Below are 25914 nucleotides of genomic sequence, written 5' to 3'. Positions count from 1 at the left end.
GCACTGTATGTGCATGGACACATCTGCACTGCACAAGACATACATACACAATTTACACAAATTACACAATTAAAAAAAAAAAAAAATGTGGTTCTAGCAACTGTCTATACCACATTTGGGCCCAACTGCCCACAGGGACCTGAGGATTTGAGTCCAACTTGAGTCCAAATCATTTCCTGATCCCACCTCAGCTCTCTCTCCCACTCACTTCCTGTCACCCTCCTCACTGTTCTGTGAGGCTAGAAAGTCCAAAAGTATACTTAACAATGGTTGAACACATAATCACCTTCTCACCTAGACAGACATCAACTCTCTTTTCTCCCTCTCTCTCAAACACACACACACACACACACCACCTACTGCCTCAGTGTGAACTCACAGAAGCCATATCAGTGTAATATCCTCAGCCATCCAGGCAGTTTCTCCTGCGCTCCAGCCTGAGAAACTCATTTCCCTCTGACCATTTAACAGCACCTCTCGGATGGAGATTAAGAGTGCTGCCGGCGCCATAAAACTCCGGTTTAACTACGCGCACCCAGCCCACCGTGCTCCTGCATCGCAGCCTCCCCAATCAAACATCCTAACACGGCTCTTTAACATACCTGGATGGGTCTCGGACTGAGACTTTTATTTTTTCTGTCGTCACTATTTAAGTGGCGCCTATCATTCATGCAAGAGTGCGTTTCATACAACCATGATGAAAAAGGTTACACTGTGATACCTTCCAGCATGCTCTCTGTTGGGCCCATAGCCGCCACCATTGAAAATACATGGGTCGTTTTAAATGTTGATAACCATGGCGACAGACTCTGGGGGCCAGAGGTCGACGCCTCGGAGGGAACACCTGCTGAGGTACCTCTGGATGATCGGCCCACGCCTGCAGGGGTGTCGGCGAACACGCAGCTGTCCAAACGAGGACCGGAATGTGTAAGAATGTGCCCTGCCTGTCACCCTGGTTACCAGGGGCTTCTGACTGGGCAAATAAATACTGTGAGCTGAGAAAGCATCCCTGGACCCTCAACACACACACACACACACACACTTACAATACACCCACAGGAGACAGAAGAGGGACGCGCTCCTAGTTCCCTGCAAGTTCTAAAAGTATCCGCACTGTAAAATCGTTCATGACAGAGTAAAATTGAAATGAAAGACTCTGGGTCAGCTTACACCCACAGGTCACTGTGTTCTTACTCTTGAAACATGGGACTATTCATCTTTCTCTCCCTCTGTGTGTGTGTGTGTGTGTGTGTGTGTGTGTGACTGTGTATGATTGTGTGTGTGTGTGTGTATGGATGGGTGGGTGTATATGGTGTGTCCGAGCTAACGTCTTTCCCAGATCCAGGGACAGAGCTCCAGGGAGGACGTTCTCCTCATACTTTACATACATTCAGTACCCCCACATTCATTCTGGCAGCCTGTGTGTGTGTGTGTGTATGTGTGTCTGTGTCTGCACTTTAAAAGTATTCTGATTCCACCTATTGAGTTTATAGCCAGTGTTATATCCATAAATATATCCATCTATGTCCATCACTAAAAGGTGTCTGAACAATCTGGGAACTCTTCAACAGAACCAGCTGTTTCAAAACAGACTTGGACACACTGACAAACGTTGTAACACGGCTATTTTTGAATGGTGAGAGCTATATTTGAAGACACTATTTGGTATTAAATGAGGGAACCTTGACTGACCCTCCCTTTGGTCTTTGATAACTGAAAAACAGCAGCTGGTCTCAGACCACAACAGACTGGACTCCTGATGCAAACCCCTGACCGAATCCAAGGGTCAGCTCCTCTTTGGGTACTTCAGTACTCCGTTCTCCCTCCCTGCCTGAGTGAATCCTCTCATGGCCTGATTGACTAAAACAGCCCTCCCAACTTCTCTCCCCATCTCCCCAGCACTCCACTGTGGCAACTCGCAACTCCTGTCCTTCTGATGTAAATCAAAGCAATTCGATCACTTCAGCAAGCAGCTCGATCGATGCAGCACAGGACACCCTCGCTCTCACAAAAAAAAAAACCTTGGCGTCGAGAGCGAACACGGTGTTCTTTCTGCGGGTCGGAGTTCCTCCTCCCTCTCCAACTGTCCTCTCTCCGAGGAGTCGCATGCTCACCCATCTGCATTGTCAATTACGCCAGCAGCCTCGAAGCCCCGAGAATGTTGTTATTTCCTTTGATTGCGGCCAGTAAAAAAAAAAAAAAAGTTTGTGAGGAGGGGTCTCCAGGAGGATGATTCAACGGGTGTTGTTCTCTGATTAGAAACTGTCTGGACACACGTCAGTACACATACACGAATCCTGAATGTGGCTGGACGCAAGCTTGGCGCGGTCTGTTTACTGAGAAACAGGCTGAAGAGGGCTAGAGTGCAGCACATGTTTTTGGTTTTGGTTTTTGTTCAGATGTTCCTGCAAGGTCTGCACACAGCTGGAGCAGACTGAAGCTGATACCTCAAGCAAAATTGAATACATGAATTATGTAGTTTAAAAAAACCTGAGATAGGACCTTCAATAAAATGGAAGATACTAAACTTTTTTAATTTCAGAGAAAATTCACCAATTCAATCACCAATATTTTGCAAGTAATGAAATCTATCCAGATACAACTACAACAATGGCAGCCTACTTGTCGGCAGTGTATTCTAATGGGATGCTATCATGCCATTAGTTGATGAATCTGGTGGTTAATTAGGTCTTTTTCTAGTAATTTACTATTTACATGTGAGTTTCATTAGCTGGGGCCTGAGTTACGCTGACTTTAATGGATTGGGAAGTTTGAGTTTCAGATTAAAGAAACCCACATCGTCATTTATTAATCTACACAGAGTGACAGATTGCTTTCTGTCACTTAGCGGTTGTTTCATCCCTTCCAACACAAAGCATTTAATTCTGATTAAAAGACTTCAGAGTCAAACAGGAAGCAAGCTTGAAAGGACCTTGTTTTGAAAGTGATGCTTGCAGACAAAGCGCCACTTTCATCAGTAGATATTTATAGCTATTCTACATCAGCCTAACTGCTTACTGCTTATGAGAGCATTATTAGAACAATAAATACAATGCTCTTTACTAATTAATGACCATAACGGTAGATGGTCCTCTATTCTTTGACAATCAACAATACAAATATTGTCTCTGTCTGTCATCCACTGCTGCAACATGGGGGAGATTAAATGAGGTGGTGTTCAAGAACACAGAGTTCTGTCTCACCCATCATGCGCAAGTGCAAAGTCATGCCATTGACAAACTTGTAATGATCGTGCTTGTTTTATTTTCTCCCTCCAACGTTTCATTATCTTGGCAAACATTCTCCACCAATATTTATGGGGGAAACTTCACAGATGTACAACTCAAGAATTATTACAAGGCCAGAAAATGTAATGCAATAAAGGAATGGACCTGATATAGTGCAATATCTTACCTAATGGAAGGCATCGTTAAACACATAAGAGGACATTTTTGTATTGAATTGGCTGGCAGGGGGAAAATTCAGCAGAGGGTCCTTCCGCCTATTGGAAAATTAAAACCCAGGGAGAATGGGGCCCCACGGTGCAATGCATGTTATAAATATGTTAAAGGGCCATTCCACTTGTCCAGGCGCTATTTGTTTCCAATGAATCAGAGCAAAGCACCTCCAACAGACTTCTCAATAACGCCTTATTTGCTGGTACAGCACTATGGGTAATGTGAAACAAATGGAAATCGGATGCCAGCACGCCCCCGAGGACAGAACTGGCTGGCGTACTGGGTCACCGTTCTGCAGCGCGCCGCACAAGGGGAGGCCAACTGGCCATTTGTCTAGGTACCTGACAGCAGGGTTTAGTTCCCACCACACAGGCAGAAATGCTATGATGAACCTCCAGCTACAGAGAAAATGGAAAACTTTGTGTGTGTGTTTGGACTTTGGAGATGATCCTAGAGTTCACAGAACCTTTCAGTTCCAACTTGGTAAAAAAATATGGGAGAAAGTACTCAAAGGATATTTATACTTACATAATAATACTATAACAACACCTTCAGTGATAACTTACTATAGATGTCCCAGGTATTTTTTTATCCAAAGAATATGAAAGAAAGACAAAAAGGAGATATGTAGGAAGCAGATAAAAAAAAGCATCTCATCACCTAATGCAAACACAGACCTTATTTGTCTGAGTTTGTTTGTGTTTTGCCAGTATTTTTACCAAACTCCGAATGTGCCACATGCATTGATTTTCTTGAGCCTGTGGTCTGTATGTGTCTTTCCTCACATCACTATTGATCAGCTGCACTGTCTGTCATATTATATCAATCTTTGCACAGCACAGAATTTCCCTCTCCTCACACTCTCGACGTTGGGCAGTTGCTGACGTCCCTTCTGTTCAAGGAGGCGGCGGAAGTTCATGTTTCGGAGCTGTGAGTGGGCAGCCGAACACCCAGGTGGACAGATGAGACGCCTCACAGTGACATGACGTGACAAGGGCGACAAATGATCTGGGAATGATCCTGATTCAGTCAGACTCTGTAACGCTGTGATTAACGCAGTAAATGGCTTGCAGAGAAAGATAAACACCCATTCGCGCACATTTCATGAGAATTTTCTATCTTGGAACACAGATAATTGGATCTGTTACACAAGAGCATGAAAAAAGTAACACGCGGCAGTAAATGTCATCATGCCAGATCCGTCAGAATCATGCTTCATTTAACAAAATTGCATTTAATTCAGGTTAATAGCATCACTCTCTGAAAATGTAAATGGACACTATGTAACATCTTGTGGCTGGAAGAAAGATTTGTAATTCCCCTCCTCTGCCCGGAGGGCATTGATACCATCCAACAAGAAACACTTTCCATCTTTAATGGCTCTATTGTGCTCAGTGCTGTTGAGGGCGTTCGATGTGACATGTCTGAGCGAGAAAATGCGCTCTTCAAACGAAGACACCGTGTCTTCGTTTGGTTTAAAACCATTTCCCTTGAACAGTGAATACTGACTTCCAGATAGAACAGTAATGAACAGTAAAGAATGAAAGGGATGAAGACTGAAATAAAGAAAAAAGAAAGAAAGAAAGAAAGAAAGAAAGAAAGAAAGAAAGAAAGAAGGAAAGACTTGTGGTTTTATGAAAGTGAAGGAGTGAGTTGTGGGCGACATTTGAAAGGTCCTGTTGTTCACCAAACATATTTCCCATGTCTCTCAGTATGTGACAACAGAGTTCTTTGATGTTGTGCAATGGTCAAGGGAATGAACGATGAACATAATATTCCAAAAATGTCCATTTAATGTTCTCTCAGATGGGGTGTGTTGATGCTTTCTGTACAGCACTGTGAAAGAAATACTATTTCCGATTAATGTTATATTGATTGATTACAACCACATTGCCTTGGTGACATTGTAAAACCATCTCAAGAAAAAAAACAAGCTGAATATGATCTAAGAGCAGAGATTCCCCTACACATACAGTCCCAACCCAGGCCACTGCAAGAGAACAGAATTTTTCTCCAGAACATATAATGTCATGTCCATACACTCCAGCTAGATTCAGACTGATTCTGATGTCTCTTTTTTCTCACTGATGCTCTTGACACACACAACCATTAGCGAACACTCCCACCACCCCTATCAAGCATGGCCACATCAGGACCACTGAAATGCCACCCTTAAATAATTCATAGACCAATCAAAGACTTGTACCAAAGAATCCCCTTGTCATTTGACATTAGAACTGGAACCGGATTGGACGGAAATATTCAGCATCCGACACACAGAGACAGAGGCATTCATATTTGTTTTGCCCCTGGTCCTTAACATTTGCTTTGTGGTTGGCTAGCGCTGTGTGCCTTACCCATAACATTTGTAATGCAGAGTGAAATGCCTGACCCAATATAATAAGCATTTTCCTCGACCCTGCTAACTCCTAAGCCAACAACAGTGGCCCTGTCCCATATATCATGGCAGGCATTATGAATTCTATCCCATTTTCCAGGAAAATAAATAATGGGCTGTGCTTTCGTTGTGCATGGCTTCATGGCTCACTGGAGTAATGTGGTATAGAAAGAGTTTCTTTGAATCTCTCTAGAAACAGATCTTAATACACATGCAAAATGCATATGCATGATTGCAACAAAGACATAAAGTTGATGGGGTCCAGTTATCCAAATTTGATATAAGGATACCATCATAACCATGATTTGGCACTTGCGACTCCCAGTCAGTATCTCATGGATGCATTCAGTATGAAAAAGCGCTTCAAGCCCATAAGTTGCTACACATCCGTACTCTTCCACAAGCAGCATAGTATCCACTCACATCCTTAAAGTAAGTACTCATGTGATGTACATATGGCATTGACCTATAGAATAGACAGACTAAGAGAGGCAAAAAGAAATCAGGGAAGGAAAGTGAACTGAAACATAACCCTGGGCCTCTCCTCCTAACCATGACCCTTGCCACCGGTCTGGTCCAAAGAAAACAGTGCTAAAATATGAGTATAGCAAGAAGCCAGGTCACATTCCACTGGTTCCTGAGCGTGGCATTGGTTGACTGAAACTGACAGTAAAACGTCGGCACGCGGTAGGGGAGACAGGAAGCTGACTCTCAAGAGCATCATAAAGGGTAGGATGGAGAGAAGGAGAGAGAGACAGAGGGAGAGAGAGAGGGGTGGGGGAATGGGAGAATGGTGTGTAGTAGAAAAGGAGGTAAGGAAAGAAATAAAGAAAGAAAGAAAGAAAGTAAGAATAAGCCATCAGAAACCAGGATGGGGAAAAGGAGAGAGACAGAGAGAGGGGGTGGTGTGTAGTAGAAAAAGGAGGTAAGGAAAGAAAGACAGACAGAAAGAAAGACAGAAAGAAAAGAAAGAAAGAATAAGCAGGGGGAATAAGAGAGGGGGGAGATGGTGTGTAGTAAAGGAGGTAACAAAGGAGGTAAGAAAAGAAAGAAAGACAGGAAGAAGGAAAGAAAGAAAGAAAGAAAGAAAGAAAGAAAGAAAGAGCAAGAGTGAGCCATCAGAAACCAGGGGGTCAGGACAAGGCTCTAGGAAAACATGCACCCCATTGGCTGCCGCAACGAGTCTAACACCACTCTGCGGACCTCCTCCGGGTCCCAGATGGCCTCTCACTGACCACAGCATGTCGCCCGAGTCAGGAGGTTAGGCTTCAGGGTCCAGCCCCCTAAGACAATATGGCCTCCATCAGAGCACTTCATATTGTCTTGGAAGTACAGCTCACACAAAGCAAACTTCTAGCACTGACAGTGCCAGTCATATATATATATAACTGAATAACTTTTCTGTGTATTACATAAATGTTCATATTATGCTCAAGAAACAATGAATAGCTACTAAATTAATGATGCAATCAACTTGGCCTATCTGGCATTAAACAAGACTACAATGACGGACGTAATAGGTGGGTTTTAACACTGCTGCTTGAATTAGAATCCTGGCCCCAACGAGGACATGCCCGCACAGGGTCATGATTCTATTTTCCTTCTCTTTGTTATTTGTTCCCTGCTTTGTGCCGTAATGTTCTAAAATGTTTTGTTCTCACACAAATGTGTGCAGACAGCCATTTATGTTTCTGACAAACACCACAATTTTGTACGATTGCTAAAAGAGCCCAACATCAATTTATCAAATCATACTCTTAGCATCTTTTCATCAGTATTGACGAGGATATAGTCCGACTTGTGCTGGCTCCACTGTCTATTGCAGCAGCAGCAGAATTAAGTATTGATTTTCACCTCTACAACATTCTGGGACATTTTTTCCTTTTTTTCCTCTCTCTTTTTTCAGTGAATGTCTGTTCAAAGAAACAGGTTTGTAGGAGAACACATACAATTCTCCTTGCGAATAAAGAAGAAGCGAATGATGACTCTGGTGAAGGATAAAGATAACAAACAATTCAAGTGAGGACAAATGGAAAACAACCCAACCGGCACAGCCAGTGGAAAACTCTCAAAGAGATGTATTTGTCAGTTTTAATGGTGCTATATAGCCTATCCAAGAGAGACCTAAAATATGACCTGCACAGCTTCAAACATTCACTTACCAAACCTCAAGACCTGAACATCACAGGCTTGGTCAAAGAAAGGCAGACCAGTCACTAGGGCCTGTTCTTTTACAACACCTACAGAGGCAGATGTTTCATCCGCAAATAGTCTGGACTTGTAGGAATTTGGATATTGTTAGTACACTGAGCGTTGAAGCCTTCTCTAAGACTGGAGAGCGAATCCTTACTAGGCCCTGGATTCCAATGAGTCACCTGACAGCAGGGCTCCCATAGTGCCGAACAGACACACTGACCGGGAACAAACATTAACCTATCTGCCTAGATCACCTACTTGCATGTGTGTTACGCGACAGATAGTGATCCAGCAGGGATATATCAGCATGGCACACATCCGTCTCTGTCTTGTGACATCCTGTCACTTTAGAGATGAGAGAGGACTATTTCCGATTTGCACCCACCTAAATTTAGATTCCAAGCCTGGCACTTAGGACTCCGCCATAGAAGTCAGTGGCACCTGTTAATGGAACGGTGCCATCCATGTCATTGACAGGGCAGAGGACACACACAGCTGGCCACAGTCCAACAAACACATGCAGTCTGCTCAGCTATCCTTTCATCAGTGCAGAAGAGAACAGTGAGAAGAGTGTAGTCTAGCAAGGTGATTACTGTGCAAAAAGTTCTGTGCAAGATTTTAGCCATTATTCCCTCGGTTTATAGACAAGGCATTGCCTACACCCTACAGGTTGGTTTCCCTTCACTCTACTGATGTCATAGCAGAGCACAACGAAGTGATAGGCTACTGCATTCACATTTTCAAGAAATGTTTAATTGCTGGCCCTCGGCACCAAGGCAAAGACAAAAAAAGTTTTGGAATATTACCATGACAGCTGGTTTGCTGTAGACTATATATCCCAGGTATTTGCGTATGGCTATCAATCGAAGAATTCCCACACTAGCTCTTGTTACTAAAATAATGGCTCGCCTTTTGTATCTACAATAAAGGTTAAACATGATCTGCTTTTATTCAGTAATTTTGTGCATTAGGGGAGAAATCTACACTGGTACAGACGACTTATCTAAGGGTAGCCTAATCGAGAGGCATGTTTAAAACGTCACGACACTTTACTTTGTAGTTTAATGTATTGATAAAGTTTTCTTACTCACTGAAGTCAATAAAACAAAGTTAACAGTAGGCTAACATAAGGCAGGCTGAACTATTTGAGTGATGCAAATTTTTACAATAATGGCTTAGGTCTGGTCGAAACAATCACATCATGGGAAACAAATCGCCTACAGCCTTCTGAAGCTTGTAATTCGCAACTTGCAAAAAAAAAGTGATTTTAACTAGACTACAACAACAATTACAGTGGCAAATCTTTCACTCACCCCTTTGCTGAGCTAGACTGCATTGCCATAGCAACGCAATGACTGTGAAGAGAGATAGGGTTTTCATTTTTCCAGTCCGGTTATTTCTTCATTAGCGCACAGCCCGCCGGAGTCCGTTTTTCAGCGCGCGGCGGACAGCTCAGTGTTGGGAAACTGAGTGGAGAATGTCAAGAGTTACTTTTTCAAGTTCAGGAGGAAACTCCCGTTCCCCTGGAGGAGGAGAGTCACAACTGGAAATGAATTTATGGGGCGCCTAAATCATGCAACACAGAAAGACTTTCAAAGTTAAAGCTCATGCAGCTAGAAACTAGAAAGGCTGTTGAAACGAGCCTTTTTTAAGCCTTTTACGTTGGTTGTAGAACACAGTATTTATTTTGCTCTCTCCAGCCTTACTCATAGCCATGTAGACAATGCCTACTTTGAGCATGAGCATTCTTAAAACGGACTTATTTTATTGAGGAGTTTAATACCAAATCAAAATAGGTGTAGGCTAATTAATGTTATCGCCAGAGGTGCTTAAATTGTAGCCTGTTGCAAAGGCATGCAGAGGCTGCCAGTCTCCTACGAGTTGCCAGAATAGATTTTGTATAAAGGTATAATGCACGTGGAGAGCTCTTAAAAGTTAAGTTAGGTCAGTCACCCAAAGATCATGCCTAGACCTTTGTGGAAAAGTTTCATGTGAGGAAAGTTTGTCTTAGTTAAAGCTTAAGTTGCTCCCCCTAGTGTTCAACAGAAACTGCCACACAGAAGGGTAAAAAATAGTTGAGCAGTCTTGAAAGAGCACACAGGATAAAACTTCTGCTCAATGTTGTTAGTATAACCAAAGACTTATCTTGCATGACTTACAGTGTTTTGTCAATTATATTGTGACAGACCAGTGGTCTGTCAATCAACCTCATTATACGATGAATGACTGAAAAGTAGGCAATTCAGTCTTTTAGATGCATGGTCTGTCTCAAAAACCCTGCTACCACTTCACGTGGAGAGATGAGATTGACACCTCACCTGTGCCTTACCTGCTGGGCCGATTCTGAGTTGCTGACAACTAGAGGAGGCGCCAATCATGTGGTTCATCTCAGGCTGACCTGCAAAGTGGTTTTCCTCCACAGACCCCTTGGAGACAAATACAGAAACTGCAAAAAAACCTCCCCAGACCAGTGGTTAGACATGTCCTCTGTGAGGCTGAGCTGGTTGGGGGCTCATGGTAGGGCGCTGTGGTCCTCCAGGTTCCTCGCCGGGGACGAGGAGAGCCAGGCGTTCGCTCACAGGGATGAGCTGAGTAAGTCGTATGGGGAGGCTCACGCGGGCGAGCCAGGGAAGGAACCCTGCGGCTCCAGTCCCGAGACCAGCGAGGATCTACAGGCGGAGGGCTTCCACAGGGGGTCACCTGAGGGCACCTGCCCCAAAATCACCACCTGGGAGGCAGGATGGAATGTCACCAATGCCATCCAGGTGAGTGGATTCATTGGACTTTTTTGATCGATGGGCAAGTTCATTCAAAATGAAAAACAAAAATTAAACATCATCATGAACACTGGTAAACACTGCTATTCGTGATCAGTTTACATCAGTTCTGGTCTAACAAAGACTATTATGTATACTAAATTAGCTTGTTAAGTATTAAAACTAACAATACATTTTGAGACTTTAAATTGGTAAAATATTTATGCAGTTTAATTAAGTAAGTCTGTTTGAACAAGGCTCGTTTGCTTTGGCATTAGTGCATCTCTTTTAGTTTTAAACAAGGATGATGATGATTATGTGAACAGCTCTTCACAGCTTCATCTGTTTGCTGCCACTCAATTCTTTTTGGCTCCTATGTCCTCCCTGAATCATATGCTGTTTCACTCTAATTGCCCAGCATCCCATTATCTGCCCTGGGCTTTTTTTTTATCCGAGAAGTGCATCTACATATTTGTCCCGGCTCACATCTTAACAGCGTTGTTTACCTGCTGTCTAATGTTCCAGCATGTTCAATATACGGTAAGTGTGTGTGTGTGTGTGTGTGTGTGTGTGTGTGTGTGTATGTGTGTGTGTGTGTGTGTGTGTATGTATGTATGTGTGTATGTGTGTGTATGGGGTGGGGGAAGGGGGGTTAGGCAATGTCTGGACTAATTAATTACATGTCATTTCCCAGTGTCCTACTTTCAATGTCATCATAGATGAGAGGCATAATGCGGCTCTACAGTTATAGCAGTTACAGAGCCGCATTGGGGGTGATTTTAAATGATGCCAGGGCTGTATGCTTCATGATTAAGGTTTGCATGCACTTGTTTGTGACAATTTTTAAACAATTATGTGTGCAGGGAAAGAACATTCTTGTGCATTTTCTGTAATGGGTAGTACTTTGCTAGCAGTTGTGTTACCACATCCACGCTGCTTACTATCACTGTCCTTCTCTAAGGTCCGTTGTGTTGGAAGGATTTGTAAAAGGAACAAACAAATAGAATTGCAGTTAATTTTACAAAGAAATAAAGCCTTCAGAAGGATTCATACAAAGAATGAAGTTGGAGAGAAACTGTTCTAGTGTCATTTTAAGCTTGGGGAGGTGGTTTAGTGAATTTCCATTGTACTTAGAACTAAGCTCTGTGATTTTTGTTTGTGTGTTGTCAACTGAAGACACATTTGTCAAATTTATTTGTTATAATGTGTTGGAAATCATGTATTTTAGGGTATATTCGTTTTGGGTCTGCCATACGCACTGCTGCAGAGCGGTTACCTGGGATTCCTCTTATTGGTCCTGGCGGCGGTCATCTGCAGCTACACGGGCAAGATCCTGATCGCCTGCCTGTACGAGGAGGATGAGTCTGGGCAGCTGGTGCGTGTTCGTGACACCTACGAGGACATCGCCAACGCCTGCTGCCGCCACGTGTGCCCGCGCCTGGGCGGTCGGGTGGTGCACGTGGCCCAGGTGGTGGAGCTGATGATGACGTGCATCCTCTACCTGGTGGTCAGCAGCAACCTGATGTGTCACAGCTTCTCCTTCCTCCCGCTGTCGCCCGGCGCCTGGTCGGCGGTGACCTTCCTGTCGCTGGTGCCGTGCATGCTGATCCGGGACCTGCGCGTGGTGTCTCGCCTCAGCCTGCTCTGCTCGCTGGCCCAGTTCCTCATCACGTTCGTGACGGTGGGCTTCTGTCTGCGGCAGGCGCACCGCTGGTCCTGGCGGCGCATGAGCCTGTGGGTGGACGCCGAGAAGTTCCTGGTGTCCGTCGGCGTGATCATCTTCAGCTACACGTCGCAGATCTTCCTGCCAACGCTGGAGGGCAGCATGGAGGAGCGCGGCGACTTCGCCGACATGCTCACCTGGACGCACGCGCTGGCCTGTGTCCTCAAGACGCTCTTCTCCGTGCTGGCCTTCCTGACGTGGGGCGAGGAGACCAAGGAGGTCATCACCGACAACCTGCCCGATGGCCTGCGCCTGATGGTCAACCTCTGCCTCCTGGCCAAGGCCCTGCTCTCCTACCCTCTGCCCTTCTACGCCGCCTCAGAGGTCCTCCAGGGTTGCATGCTGAACAAGGAAAATGGTGCGGCTCCGGAGGCGGCCATTTTGGCTCTGCGGGCCGGGTTGCTCATGCTCACCTTCTTAATGGCCATGTACGTGCCCCACTTCTCCCTGCTCATGGGACTGACGGGGAGCGTCACCGGGGCAGCCATGACTTTCCTCCTGCCCTCGCTCTTTCACCTCCAGCTTAAGTGGACCACGCTGGACGGCAGACTGAAAGCTATCAATTTTCTGATTCTGGTGCTGGGATCGCTGTGCAGTTTATCAGGGGTAATTTGTTCAATTAAGGGGATGATTGAGGCTTTCGAGAGCAAATAGAGCATTAAGCTGCGTGGAAAATTGTCCCCCTGGGCTATCCACCTGATCAATATGCAAACGTGTCAGAGCTTGGCAGGAGATAACCACATACAGGCTGACAACAAGCATGCATTACACATGTATCTTTCAACTTTCCATTCAGATGTCATGTGAACAGATAGCAGTTTTTGATATATTTATCCATATTTTTCCAGGCTTTTTTGTTTGTTGCAGTTATGTGGCAACAAGGCATTTCATTACAATAATGTACAAATGTACATCAAATTGACCCAAGTTTCAATGATTGACAATGCATAATAAATGAATGCCTAGTGTTCATGTGTCATGATATATTCTGTTGAAGTTCCTCTCTAAATGGATTTATTTTTATTGAAAAAACAATGTCACATTGTGCTCTCAACATATCAACACTGTTATAATTGTAGCAAAATGCGCATCTCATGCAATTATTTAATTCTAATGTTTTTCGTGAGCAGTTCTGTGGATTGATTGTTATAGAAAGCGATTGTAGATAGCACTCTACAAATAAAATGTACGATTATTATTATTATTAGACACAGTATATGTAAGGTTTTGTTCCATTTAAATACATGCAATATACAAATGAACAGCGGATTATGGTGTCAGTTAACTAAATCAAACTAAGCTAATACTAAACATTAATGATCTACACCCATTGAAAATGTAAGATTCTGTGTTTTGGTGCATACTGTAGAACACTATTTATCAAGTTAGAAGTGCTGTGAAGTTGTCAAATGTTAATGTCTTCATATTCTCATATGCTGTAATTACCAACTCTGCAGAGGTGTGGTGTCTGTCAATAGTCACTGGATGAAGATGTCATGGTTGATTATATTAACATCAATCACTGAAGGACTCACTTGTCAGGCCTAATTCAATTAGGCTATGCAACAATAAATATGGCATCAATTAGACCTGTCCGCCTACTTCACTTTCAGTCATTACACTGCAAATCTTTTCAGAACTGGTGGTGGACTTTGAAGAGAGAATTTTTGGCAAACCTAGGGACTGAATACAGCACAAACCATGCACACTTACTAAGTAGAGTCTCTCAACACCTACAGCAGCATGTTTGCCTCAAACTCGGGTAAACTTTGAGTTAGTTTTTTGAGTAAAAACAAGTCAGACAAGTTTTTTTTTTTTTTTGTCATTGTTGCTGTTAGATGCAAAAAAGTTTCCATCCAAGGCTCTTTTCTGTAATGTGACTCATGTTGTGTGACTCATTCATCTCATGTTTAAAAAGGCCTGAAAAGTAGTGAGGCTCATTTATTTCCATATGAATACAAAAACTGAAGCACATCTAAATGTGATGTTCCTCTCTGTTCAGTTCTCTCCAACGAGAGCATGTTTTACTCTATCCATGACATTATTCTCCTCAGTTAAATATAAAAGAAGAAACTTTTCGTATTAACACTACTCATTTTGAAATTTAATGGGTATTTTTTTAAGTAGGTCCTTCAGAATATCACACTATTTTCTTGATGAAGAGGAGACAGAGGTGATTTGACAGAGAAAATAGAAAAGAGAAAAAACAATCTGTTTTAGGTGAGCATCATGGTTTACTACACAAGGTTAAGTGCCTGTGTGTTGTATCATCCAGCACAAACACCTTTTCATTTGGTCTCCCTTTTCCTATCTTTTTCTTTTCCTATCTTTTCTTTCTCCTCACCTCTCTCTCTCTCTCCCCATCACTCTCTCTCTCTCCATCTATCAGTCTTTGCTGATGGACAAGCGAGTGTTTGTTCTGTCACTCAATAACATCATCATAAGGAGCCAAACATGAGGACACATATGTCTGACATAGGATAGACACAGGATAGGCAATCTGGGAAATAATACACAGAGGCATACTGCAGGGAAATAATATGAAGCGTTTGGTTCCAAAACGCTATATCCTCCATTTTAGTGAATTTCCATAACTCATTTTTTTGCATTTTGTTTACCAAGTAATTTCAGTACAGCTGTAATTAAGTGTGATTGCTGAAAGCAGCACACTTATTGTTCTTCTTAAGTTTTATTATTCCCGTCTCCCTAATTTTTTGTCAGCTCTAGCGCCTAGGCCCTATGAGACAGAGACACCGTTCCAACTTTAAAACGTCCGGGCAGTACCGGTGCAACTTGCTCGAGAAGATGACGTCAAGTGGGCGTGTCGTTTGTCCGCCATATTGGATTGAATAGAAAGCGAAACTAAATTTTCACAGGTCACAAATTTGGTCCGAATTTCACGAAACTTGATGTACATGATCCTTGGACCAAGCCTCACAGAAGTTACTAGAAGGATTTTTGATTTTCGAAAGCGTTTGCCCGTCACAGCCAAACGAAATCGGCGGCGAAGCTCCAAAACAGGAAGTCGTCCGTATCTCAGGAACACTGTCACATATCGATACCAAATTTTGTATTTGAACTCGGGATATTGCCTCATTTGCATATTTTATTTTATTTTTTAGGCAAAGTGTAATACAAAAAGTTTAATCTTTTAGAAATGTATGGATTAATCTGGTAGAAATGTATGGGGATATATATAAAGGGAAAAAAAGTCCCATTCACCTGTAGTGTGATAATAGTGTCATCTGTTGTGGTTATTTTCAGGACTTTCGTCCCGGGTAGAGATTTTGGCACACATCCCACGTTGTTCAATAGGGTCATATTAGTCTATAACAGTTGAGATATTCTCCGCTAAATGAAGTGCATACAAATCTTACCCAGGACCTAGACTAAATGCAATCAATTAAATTTAGACAGCCCGAGTGTGTTAGAAGAAATATTTTGGGTCATTTTCATTTTGAATTATTAAAATTTGCCATCATTTACATGCTTTCTTTGTATATTTAATGGCTGAAACTCAGAAAACCAATGCATGCTGCTTTTAAATCAGTCTCAGGGAAGAGCAGGATCTTCTCTGTGAAACAGGAATAACATTAGCAGCATCCTTTGGGATGTTCCGGGGCCTGTTTTCTTATTAAACCAATGGGAGCTCAAACAGACGAACAGAGGCACAAAGATTTGCAAACTTGGCAGAGCCAACTGCAAACTACTTCAAGGGGGCCAAATCCTCTGGCGTAAAGAATTCACCATCCTTTGGTTTTTGTGGCAGAAAGCCTTCATCTCAAGTACATTTCATTTTTCTTTTCATTATTTTTTTCCTCTCCTGTCTCTTCTTCTTTTCCTTTTTCTCAAGTCTCTCTCTCTCTCTCTGTCTGTCTCCCCTTTCTCTCCCCCACCTACTGCCTTTAAATTGGTAGCCCACACGTCAGCACCATATACTACATGGTTAGCGTTTAATCCCCACGGCCAATGTAATGCCTCCCGATTTCAGGAGGGCCCACCGGTTTCTTCACTGCTGCTCGCTGGGAGATTAGGGCTCTACAGGACTGCAGGAAATGTCAGGAATCGGCTTTGACAGAAGCTGGCGAGTCTGTTAGTGCTGGCGACACAAAATGGACCCTGAGTCCCTTTTATATTTCTCTCTCAGACTCGCACACTGGTGACACTGGGGATTTCTCTCTCAGACTTGCAGACTGGCAGACAAAGGTGCCATTTTAGGTCTTATTCCAGCTGCAGAAAAAAGACATTCTACTTTGGTCAACTATTTGATACTTGTGGGAAGTAAGCTTGCACATTTAAGTGGAAAGACGTTTAGTACAGTTCAGATATTAAGTCAAAATCAAGTTGAAGTGTTTCTGCAGCAGAGATACACATTATCCTTCTCAAACAATCTCTATTCCCACAGACTATGAGATGAACTCTTCCATGTATGTATATCCAAGCGAAGCAGACAAGGACCTGTTTGGTCATCCTTGGCAAGGCATCTTGTAACAATGCGAGGAACAACCACAAGAGGAAAACTCTGTCCTTGCCAGGGCAACAATTTTTCTCTGTCGGAAGATAACAGCCCTATAATTACAAATCCATCCCACATACAGTAGAGAGGAGAAATAGGACAGGTAAGGATTGGCTAGCTGCCTTGCGGTCCTCTCTGTGTAAGTGCCTGTGTGGTCTATTAACCTTTTAAATGTGACAAACTGACCTGTTTTGAAAGTAAACCAACACAGCAGAAGCCACTCACAATACTTCACAAAACCTCACAATGCATTCACCTTGAATACACCTCCCATTCAATTTTTAAAGGTCAAGTCCTTTTTTTTTCTTCTCAAGCTTTATAATTATGAAGTTCCATTTCAATAGACTCAAAAAGACATGGGTTTAAGGACAACATGTTTATTTATTATTTTTTGCTTTTATTTTTGAAAGTCAGCATCCATGGCTTTCTCCTCACTACAAATGCAGAAATAACCAGGATGTTCCATTCCCTAAAGGATGGAATCCTCTGCTATTCTACTGTTCTAAACCCATTGGTGTCAACAGCACACACTTGACAACTACGAAATTGTATTTGATGCACAGAATGGCTGGTGATTCACAAAACCCCACAGCTGCGCATAAAAAGTCCCTGCCCACTAACCATCATTTCCAGCCACTACAGTAACTCATAACAACCGCGTGCATCATTACTGTGGGCTTGTCATTAAAAACGTTCATTACCCCTCAGGGGCTTGCCAATGGATCAGCAGTAATTTGAGCGCGCAAGGCTTAGGCTGAAGCTCTGAGGAAGATCTCGGCGTCGCTGATTGATTAAGCAGACTGCAGAGCGTGTGTGGAAGGTGGAGGCGGACGGGACACAGGTGACGGAGGAGCGGGATTCTTTCCTGAGCAGTCATCGGCCTTTCCCGGAGAACGGGAACGACGCAGCTGGCATGACAACCCCTCAGATCGCCCTGGGGAGCCTGAAAGCTTGACGCAGAGCATTTCCTGTGTTTCCGGCAAGTTCCTCAGGGCCTAGGAGGCACCAGTGAAACAGCATGGAGGAAGATGAGGTGTGTGTGTGTGGAGGAGGGGGGGGGGGAAAGGGAAAGTGAGAAGTGAGAGTCATGAACTGCTCCTCTCCGGGCCTGTGCTTTAATGCACCTCCAATAGAGGGCGCCAGGTCTCGTTGGAACTTGTTAAGACCACCCTCTCACACTCTCTCAGCCATGCAGACAGCCCCCCCCCCTTTAAAAAAGAAAAAGCAATTATCTGAATGCAAGGCTTTGCACCGTGTGTTTTAAGAGACTACATTAACCCAGTTGTGTGCAATCGATTGGGGTCCTGTGCAGGGGAGGAGAGGAGAGGGCAAAGAGTCACTGTTTTCAATTCAACCCCTGTGTGGCTGCCTCTCCTTCCATTCCACTTCACCCTATACCAGTAATGAGCCCATTAAAAGTCTCCAATTCCTCCACCCACACAGTTGTTTTCTCACTGCGAAGGCCCTTTAAAACAGGAAGTCATTTTAGTTGAATGCTGAACTTGAGATCTTTGTCAGATGTAACACTCACTACACTTATATTAGAATTTTTGGTAACACTTTACTTGACAGTAGCAACATAAGAGTGACATGACATGAACACATGACACTGTCATGACACATGAACCCTAACCCTAACCTCTAACCCTAATCCTAACCCTAACCCAACCCCAATCCTAACTTGTTATGACAAAAACCGAATGTCACTTAATAACAGAAGCGTTATATCATAAAGGTTTATGATTGTTTATGACACGTCATGTCATTCATATGTCGATACTGTCAAGTGTAACCGATTTTTTAAATCTTCTTTAATGTCACCTTCAACTTTGAAAGCCATGCAAGAGATGATAGAGATAGAAGATACATAGATGATAGAAAACAAAGTTTTGGTTTAGTGAGGTCTGACTTCTTCTGAGCGTATTGGTCTGTACCTGCACAGCTTCTGCTTCAAACACAGATAGTGTACATGTGCCACATTCATTCTTAGCTGGACTCTTAATACCTCTTTTCCTGGACACCAGGGAGTGGGGCTGGGGGGGTCAGGCACAGTGAGATGACCTTGACCAAGATGAACTCCCAGGATAAGATGCTCTCATCACGCCACTGATGTTTGTTTATTTATTATTTATTTATTCACTTAGGCTCCATGAGCATTCGGGGACAATTCTGCAATTAGAGATATTGATGGTAGCAGATGTCGGCGACTGGAGGGGGGGACACGGCCAAACATCACAGCCCCCCTGGTGTCACAGCAGGCGCGGCACACGCAATCCAACCGTGGCCCGTTTGCGCCTGGCATCCCCCCTGACCCCAAAGTGATTATCCTACATGTGGAGAGGATAAGGGGCCCAGGGCACAAAAGGTTTTTTTTTCTGCTGTTGGCACCGCTGGCACAGCAACTGGCAGAGTGTGCCAATCCGACCTCGGATCCAAGCTGCTGTCTCCATGATACCCGGCGCAGTGTGGGTCTTTGGTGCACTTGAGTGCCACTGCGGCTATGTTTCTGTGGGTTGGCGAGCCACTGCTTTTTGCTGGAATCTCCACAGCCACTGCTTATCTAAGCCAATGTTCTTCCAGTTAAGTGAGTGATATGGTTCATGAAATAAATCCATCGTGTCTATTTCTGTGCCACTTACCAGAAGTAACAACAAATGTACACACACACACACACACACACACACACACACACACACACACACACACACACACACACATACACCCCGACACACACACACACACACACACACAAAACACCACTGCCGTTTTCTACAGTAATCTAAGGAGTTTTAGGGAAGACAGAATGTGCAGATGCTATTTCCTCTAAGTTACTCCACTTGACAGAATAACATACCTCCCAAGAGCTAACAGACGAATAATGGTCAGCTGTGTTCCCAGGCTGAGATGGCCTTCGGTAGGAGAGAACACTGTCAGGACTATTTATCATGATCATGACTCAATGGAGCCATTGTTTAAGTAAGGTGATGAAAGCCAAACACTTAATGAACTGATAACAGGGAAATTATAATGGCGGCTTTCCATTGGCAGACTGGACCTGTCGACAGATGCCTAAAAAGAGTCGGCAACACAATGACAAATAGAGAGTAACACACACACCCATGCGTACCAACTATAGAGGTAGAGGAGAGAAGGAGAGAAGAAAAGAAGAAAAGAAGGGAAAAAAGGGAAATTCAGGAAAGAAAGGAAAAGGTATAGATGCAAGACCTTAAATGATTCCATGGACATGCTGTACGTCACCAAGTTTTTGTTCTTCCTCTTTCTCTCAGTTTTCCCAGCGAGTTAAGTGGAACATAAACAATCAAGTTCATTGTGACGACGGAAAAACAAAAGCCTCCCGGCAGCAAAAAAACGCGGCCGCGTCCCATTTGTTTCTCCCAAGGCAAAAACGCAGAGCGTAAAGCACATTTCACTCCCATTCAATCTCCTCAACAAAAGGCCTCATGGTCCATGTGGGTATAATTAAGAAGAAGTAAGTGATTATGATAAATGCCATTGTGATAGTGCAGGCACTTCGCCTGATCCCAGTTGGTTTGTGAATACTCTCTGGCAGATAAAACCGTGTCTCCCTTTCACAGCAATCTAAAGGAAACAAAAGAAGTGGAAATATCCTTCCAATACACACACATGTGCACACACACACACACACACACACACACATTCAAAGCTCAAACTCCCCTGATCTCAGAGGAAATATTAATATATTGGATGCTTCTGAATAATTTCACTTACATTTATTCTACTCTACTCTAGAAAGTGAATCTGCTGCAACTGAGAGGTATTCACAGGATATCATAGGCTACTATACAATATACTATATGACTACTAGTCTTTGCTTTGATTACATATTTAGTGGCTTTTTTAACGTTTGTCTCATGTCCTAATGATGTTTACTGGGAAGTGCTTAGAATAGCTTTGCTAAATGCACAAACAGAGCCAAACTACTAACTAGGACAATAAATTACAGTTTTTTTCAAATGCTTACACACTAAATCTTTGCTTGTCACACAATTTTCTAAACATGTCCTCCAAACATCATAACCCGACACCAAATCTGCAAAACCATACACTAATTCTCAGTGTTTGACTCAGTTTTCAATTGACTAAAACACATTTTGCAAAACACCACACACAATTTTCTACCTAACACACAAAAATCTAACAGGAAGTAACTTGATTTTGTTCTTCAAACACAACCCATCAAAATGCCACACTTAATCACCAGTGCCTCACTCTTTCTCTTCACGTGTGTAAACACTCTTTACTTTACTGAACACCATCCAATCATTGCCTTAGTATAGGTCTATGAATAGATATACTCTCTATATAGGTATGGACCCTTTCAGTCTGCTCCTAGAGGATTTCCGGTTGAAATATTCAGAACCAATGCAGATACTTTGAAAATTACAGTAATCGGACTTTTGCTTACAGTAATGTTCTACAAAAAGTTGACTTTATGTAAAATTTGTCTTTTTTCTCTATTTTTGTTTGTCCCCATGTTACAGTACCATTAGCTCAATACATTTTTCTGTGCCTCCATAAATGCCTTAGGAACGCTTACTGTAGAATTGTTTGTTTCTGCAGTTGAAAGGGTCTATAGGCCTATGAATACATTACATTACATTACATTACATTACATTTGGCTGACGCTTTTTACAGTTTTTTTCAACTGCTTACACACTAAATCTTTGCTTGTCACACAATTTTCTAAACATGTCCTCCAAACATCATAACCCGACACCAAATCTGCAAAACCATACACTAATTCTCAGTGTTTGACTCAGTTTTCAATTGACTAAAACACATTTTGCAAAACACCACACACAATTTTCTACCTAACACACAAAAATCTAACAGGAAGTAACTTGATTTCGTTCTTCAAACACAACCCATCAAAATGCCACACTAAATCACCAGTGCGTCACTCTTTCTCTTCACATGTGTAAACACTCTTTACTTTACTGAACACCATCCAATCATTGCCTTAGTATAGGTCTATGAATAGATATACACTCTATATAGGTATGGACCCTTTCAATCTGCTCCTAGAGGATTTCCGGTTGAAATATTCAGAACCAATGCAGATACTTGAAAATTACAGTAATCGGACTTTAGCTTACAGTAATGTTCTACAAAAAGTTGACTTTATGTAAAATTTGTCTTTTTACTCTATTTTTGTTTGTCCCCATGTTACAGTACCATTAGCTCAATACATTTGTCTGTGCCTCCAGAAATGCCTTAGGAACGCTTACTGTAGAATTGTTTGTTTCTGCAGTTGAAAGGGTCTATAGGCCTATGAATACATACTGTACACAAACCTCCCCCCCCCACACACACACACACTTGTCTTTGGAAAAAAACAAAATCAGTGTTTTCAAAACTCCATGTACATCTGGTGGTCACTGTATTCTTTTTGGCTTTTTTTCTTGTTTGCTGTAAAATACTGTATACGCAACAGCAAATTATTTGGGAAAAATCACTGTTTTTGGTTTCAATATTGCTTGCATTTTTACTGTGTATTTCAACTTCTCTTTGTTGATACCATAACTTTCACTCTTGTATGGAAATATATATAGAAAGCATAAGACAGAAGAGCTTTAGGTTTTGAGCAACAGTGTGTACATGATGTATCCAAAATGTCATATTATGACAAAAGTGTTTGTAATGTGAGGCGAATGTTTGCTTTAAAGATGTGTTTTTGACATTTTGAATGTTGTGTGTCATTTTGCTGGAGATGTGAGGCATTTTGCATTTTGTGTGAGCAGTTGTGGGTTTTGTGTGTGGAGTTTTGAAAAATAGACACAGAGTTTTGAAAACGTGCGTAAACAATTGTAAAAAACTGTAACCAAAGCGACTAACAACATGGTAAACAGTAAGTTTTAGAACAATTCTCACAATTTTAGGACAGTTTAAAAGAACATTAGAGTACAGTAAGAATAAGTCCGTCGGGTGAGTGCTGTTTTAACAGTTACTTGTCAGTTTAAAACGGCTGGTGAGTGCTAGGATCAGTAAGACTTGTTGTAAGTGTTGCTATGAGAGTAGATGTTCTCTAAAGAGCTGGGTCTTCAGGAGTTTTTTGAAAGTGGAAAAGGATGTCCCTGCCCTTGTAGGAACTGGAAGTGTGTTCCACCAACGAGGAACAACAGATGAGAAAAAGTTTGGATTGGCTTGAGCGCATCGGTGGTAGAGCTAGACGTCGTTCGTCAGAGGAGCCGCAGCGTCTGGAGGTAGTGTAAGTCTGTAAGAGGGCATTCAAGTAGGTGGGAGCAGAATCGGAGACTACTTTGTAGGCAAGCGTTAGAGACTTGAATTTGATGCGGGCCGCCATAGGTAGCCAGTGTAGCTGGATGAGCAGCGGGTAACATGTGCCCTTTTGGGTTGGTTGTAGACCAGCGCGCCGCCCAGCGTTCTGGATCATCTGAAGTGGTTTCACTGCGCGCAGGCTGGGAGACCTGTCAGGAGGGCATTGCAGTAGTCGAGTCGGTTGAGATGACTATTGCCTGAACCAGAAGTTGGGTAGCATCTTGAGTCAAGTAAGTCCTGATTTTCCATATGTTGTAGAGTGCGTAAACGGCATGACCGGCTTACTGAGGCAACATGATCTGAGAAGTTTAGTTGGTTGTCAAGAACAACTCCTAGATTTCTTGCAGTCCTGGTCGGTAAAACAGACAGGGAGTCAAATTTGATGTTGATGTCGTGGTGTATGGTAGGTTTAGCTGGGATGACCAGCAGTTCAGTCTTTGAGAGGTTCAGCTGGAGGTGGTGTGCCTTCATCCATGTAGCTATGTCTGAAAGGCAATCCGAGATCCGTGCTGAAACCAGGGGGTGCGCCAGGTGGAAAGGACAGATAGAGCTGTGTGTGCGCCTGCATAGCAGTGGTAAGAGAAGCCGTCTTGAGCGGATAATCTGTCCCAAGGAGGTGGTGTAGATAGCAAAGAGGGGGCCCAGCACTGAGCCCTGGGGGACCCCTGTGGTGAGATGGTGAGGTGCGGATAGCTGACCAAGCCATGATACGTTAAACGAGCGTCCTGTGAGGTAGGATTCAAACCAGGAGAGAGCAGAACCGAGATTCCCATGTCAGCGAGTATAGAGAGAAGGATACGGTGATTAACCGTGTCAAAGGCAACCGATAAGTCAAGCAGAATGAGTACTGATGACCGAGGCGGTCGCCCTGGCTTCTTTAAGGCTTCTGTTACAGACAGCAGAGCCGTTTTCGGTAGAGGGCCGCTTTTGAACCCAGACTGATTTGGATCCAGAAGGTTGTTCTGTGAAAGGAAGTCAGAGACCTGTTTGGAGACTGCTCGTTCAATGCCTTTGGATAGGAAAGGCAGTAGTGAGACAGGGCGGTAGTTCTCGACTTGAGCAGGGTTGAGAGAAGCTTTCTTAAATAACGGTGTTACCGGGCCATTTTGAACGCTGTTGGAAATGTGCCAGAGGTTAGCGAGGCATTGATCACATGTGTGATAGCTGGAGCGATGGTCGGGCTGATGGACTGAAGTAGGCTCAGTAGGTATAGGGTCCAGCGAGCATGTGGTAGGACGGCTGCATGTCAGGAGTCTGGACACTTCACTCTCGAGAGAGGCGTGAATGCTGAAAAAGATGTTCCAGCAGTCCCTAGAGGTTGTAGGAGTGCGGTATCTGAGTCAGATCGTTGAGTGGGCATGTAGAAATTGACTGCTGATTGCCGCCAATTTGTTTGTAAAAAATGAGGCGAGGGTATCTGCAGTAAGGCTGGATGGAGGAGGAGGCAGCTGAGGGTTGAGTAGCGATTTGAAGGTTGAGAAAAGTTTTGAGTGTCTGTAAGCTGTTGATTTTGTCATGGTAAAAGCAGTCTTAGCAGCAGTGATGCTGGCTGAGAAGGAGGTCAGGAGTGTCTGGTAGTTTTGAGTTCGTCAGCTAGTTTGGATTTGTGCCATTTCCTCTCCGCGGCTCTGAGTTTGGTGCCTGCGATCGGAGGGTATCATTTAGCCATGGATGAGAATGTTTGGATCGAGCTGGCCTTGTGGTAAGAGGGCACAGCTTCGTCTAGACCACGAGGTCAGTGTGGAGCAGAGCGAGTCGGTGGCTTCATTAACCTCCAGAGAGGAGAAGGTGTTGAGTGGAGGTAGACCGGAGGCAACCACAGAGGAGAAGTGCGTTGGAGACAGGTTCCGGATGTTGCGGCGGGAATGTGACCATCGGCTGAGGAGCCGGAGGCTGTTCTGACAGGCTGGCGTTGAACTGGATGAAGAAGTGGTCAGAAAAGATGGAGAGGCGTCACCATGAGGGTGTCTGTGCTGCAGTTCCGTGAAGATCAAGTCAAGCTCTTTGCCAGCTTTGTGAGTCGGTGGGCTTTGAACCAGTTCGAGGTCAAAGGTGGACCAGGGCCAAAAGTCCGCTGAGCCTGGGGCATCTAAGTGGATGTTCATATCACCGAGAACAAGAAGCGGACAGTCATGCTCAGGGATGGAGGATAGCAGAGTGTCAAGTTCGTCAATAAAATTAAGCCTAGTTGGCCTGGAGGGCGGTAGATGACCAGCACGTAGAGTTTTGCTGGGGCGATCACTGTGATGGCATGGAATTCGAATGAGACATATTTGTTTGAAGGCAGTAGCGGGGTGAATTTCCATTTGTTGGAGATCAGCAGGCCCGTCCCGCCTCCTCGTCCAGATAGGCGAGGGGTGTGGGATAGTGTAAGGTTAGTGGATACTGTTAGTGGGATAGTGTAAGACACACACACTTGTCTTTGGAAAAAAACAAAATCAGTGTTTTCAACAAAACTCCATGTACATCTGGTGGTCACTGTATTCTTCTTTGCTTTTTTTCTTGTTGTAAAATACTGTATTCGCAACAGCAAATTATTTGGGAAA

General features: G+C 43.5%; 2 protein-coding genes across 11 annotated transcripts in view; one reads left to right on the top strand and one right to left on the bottom strand.

The window, feature by feature from the left end:
- Positions 1-9495, bottom strand: part of lama2 (laminin, alpha 2) — a 153165-nt gene extending 143670 nt beyond the window's left edge. For all 10 annotated transcript variants that reach the window (XR_007194299.1, XM_048250074.1, XM_048250077.1 and 7 more), the window contains exon 1: positions 9366-9495. Coding sequence is in view for 9 of the 10 variants with exons in the window: in XM_048250074.1 (XP_048106031.1) it covers positions 9366-9432 (67 nt within the window). In the remaining variant the exon portion in view is untranslated. The remainder of the gene's footprint in view (positions 1-9365) is intronic.
- Positions 9496-10532: 1037 nt separating this feature from the next.
- Positions 10533-13448, top strand: si:dkey-126h10.1 (vesicular inhibitory amino acid transporter). Its single transcript, XM_048250598.1, has 2 exons — positions 10533-10817; positions 12037-13448. Exons 1-2 carry the CDS (start codon positions 10533-10535, stop codon positions 13183-13185), a joined length of 1434 nt encoding a protein of 477 aa, XP_048106555.1. The 3' UTR covers positions 13186-13448.
- The last annotated feature ends 12466 nt before the right edge of the window (positions 13449-25914 follow it).

This window comes from Alosa alosa, chromosome 8 (assembly GCF_017589495.1).
Source record: "Alosa alosa isolate M-15738 ecotype Scorff River chromosome 8, AALO_Geno_1.1, whole genome shotgun sequence".
NCBI lineage: Eukaryota > Metazoa > Chordata > Actinopteri > Clupeiformes > Clupeidae > Alosa > Alosa alosa.
The sequence above is the reverse complement of the archived record's forward strand: the minus strand, read 5'-3'. Positions and strand labels throughout refer to the sequence as shown.

Excerpts from the sequence above, each read along its gene's own strand:
- si:dkey-126h10.1 (XM_048250598.1), top strand. The coding sequence starts at position 10,533 with ATGTCCTCTGTGAGGCTGAGCTGGTTGGGGGCTCATGGTAGGGCGCTG. Across the intron at positions 10,818-12,036 it reads ATGTCACCAATGCCATCCAG|GGTATATTCGTTTTGGGTCT; the intron begins GTGAGTGGATTC and ends CATGTATTTTAG.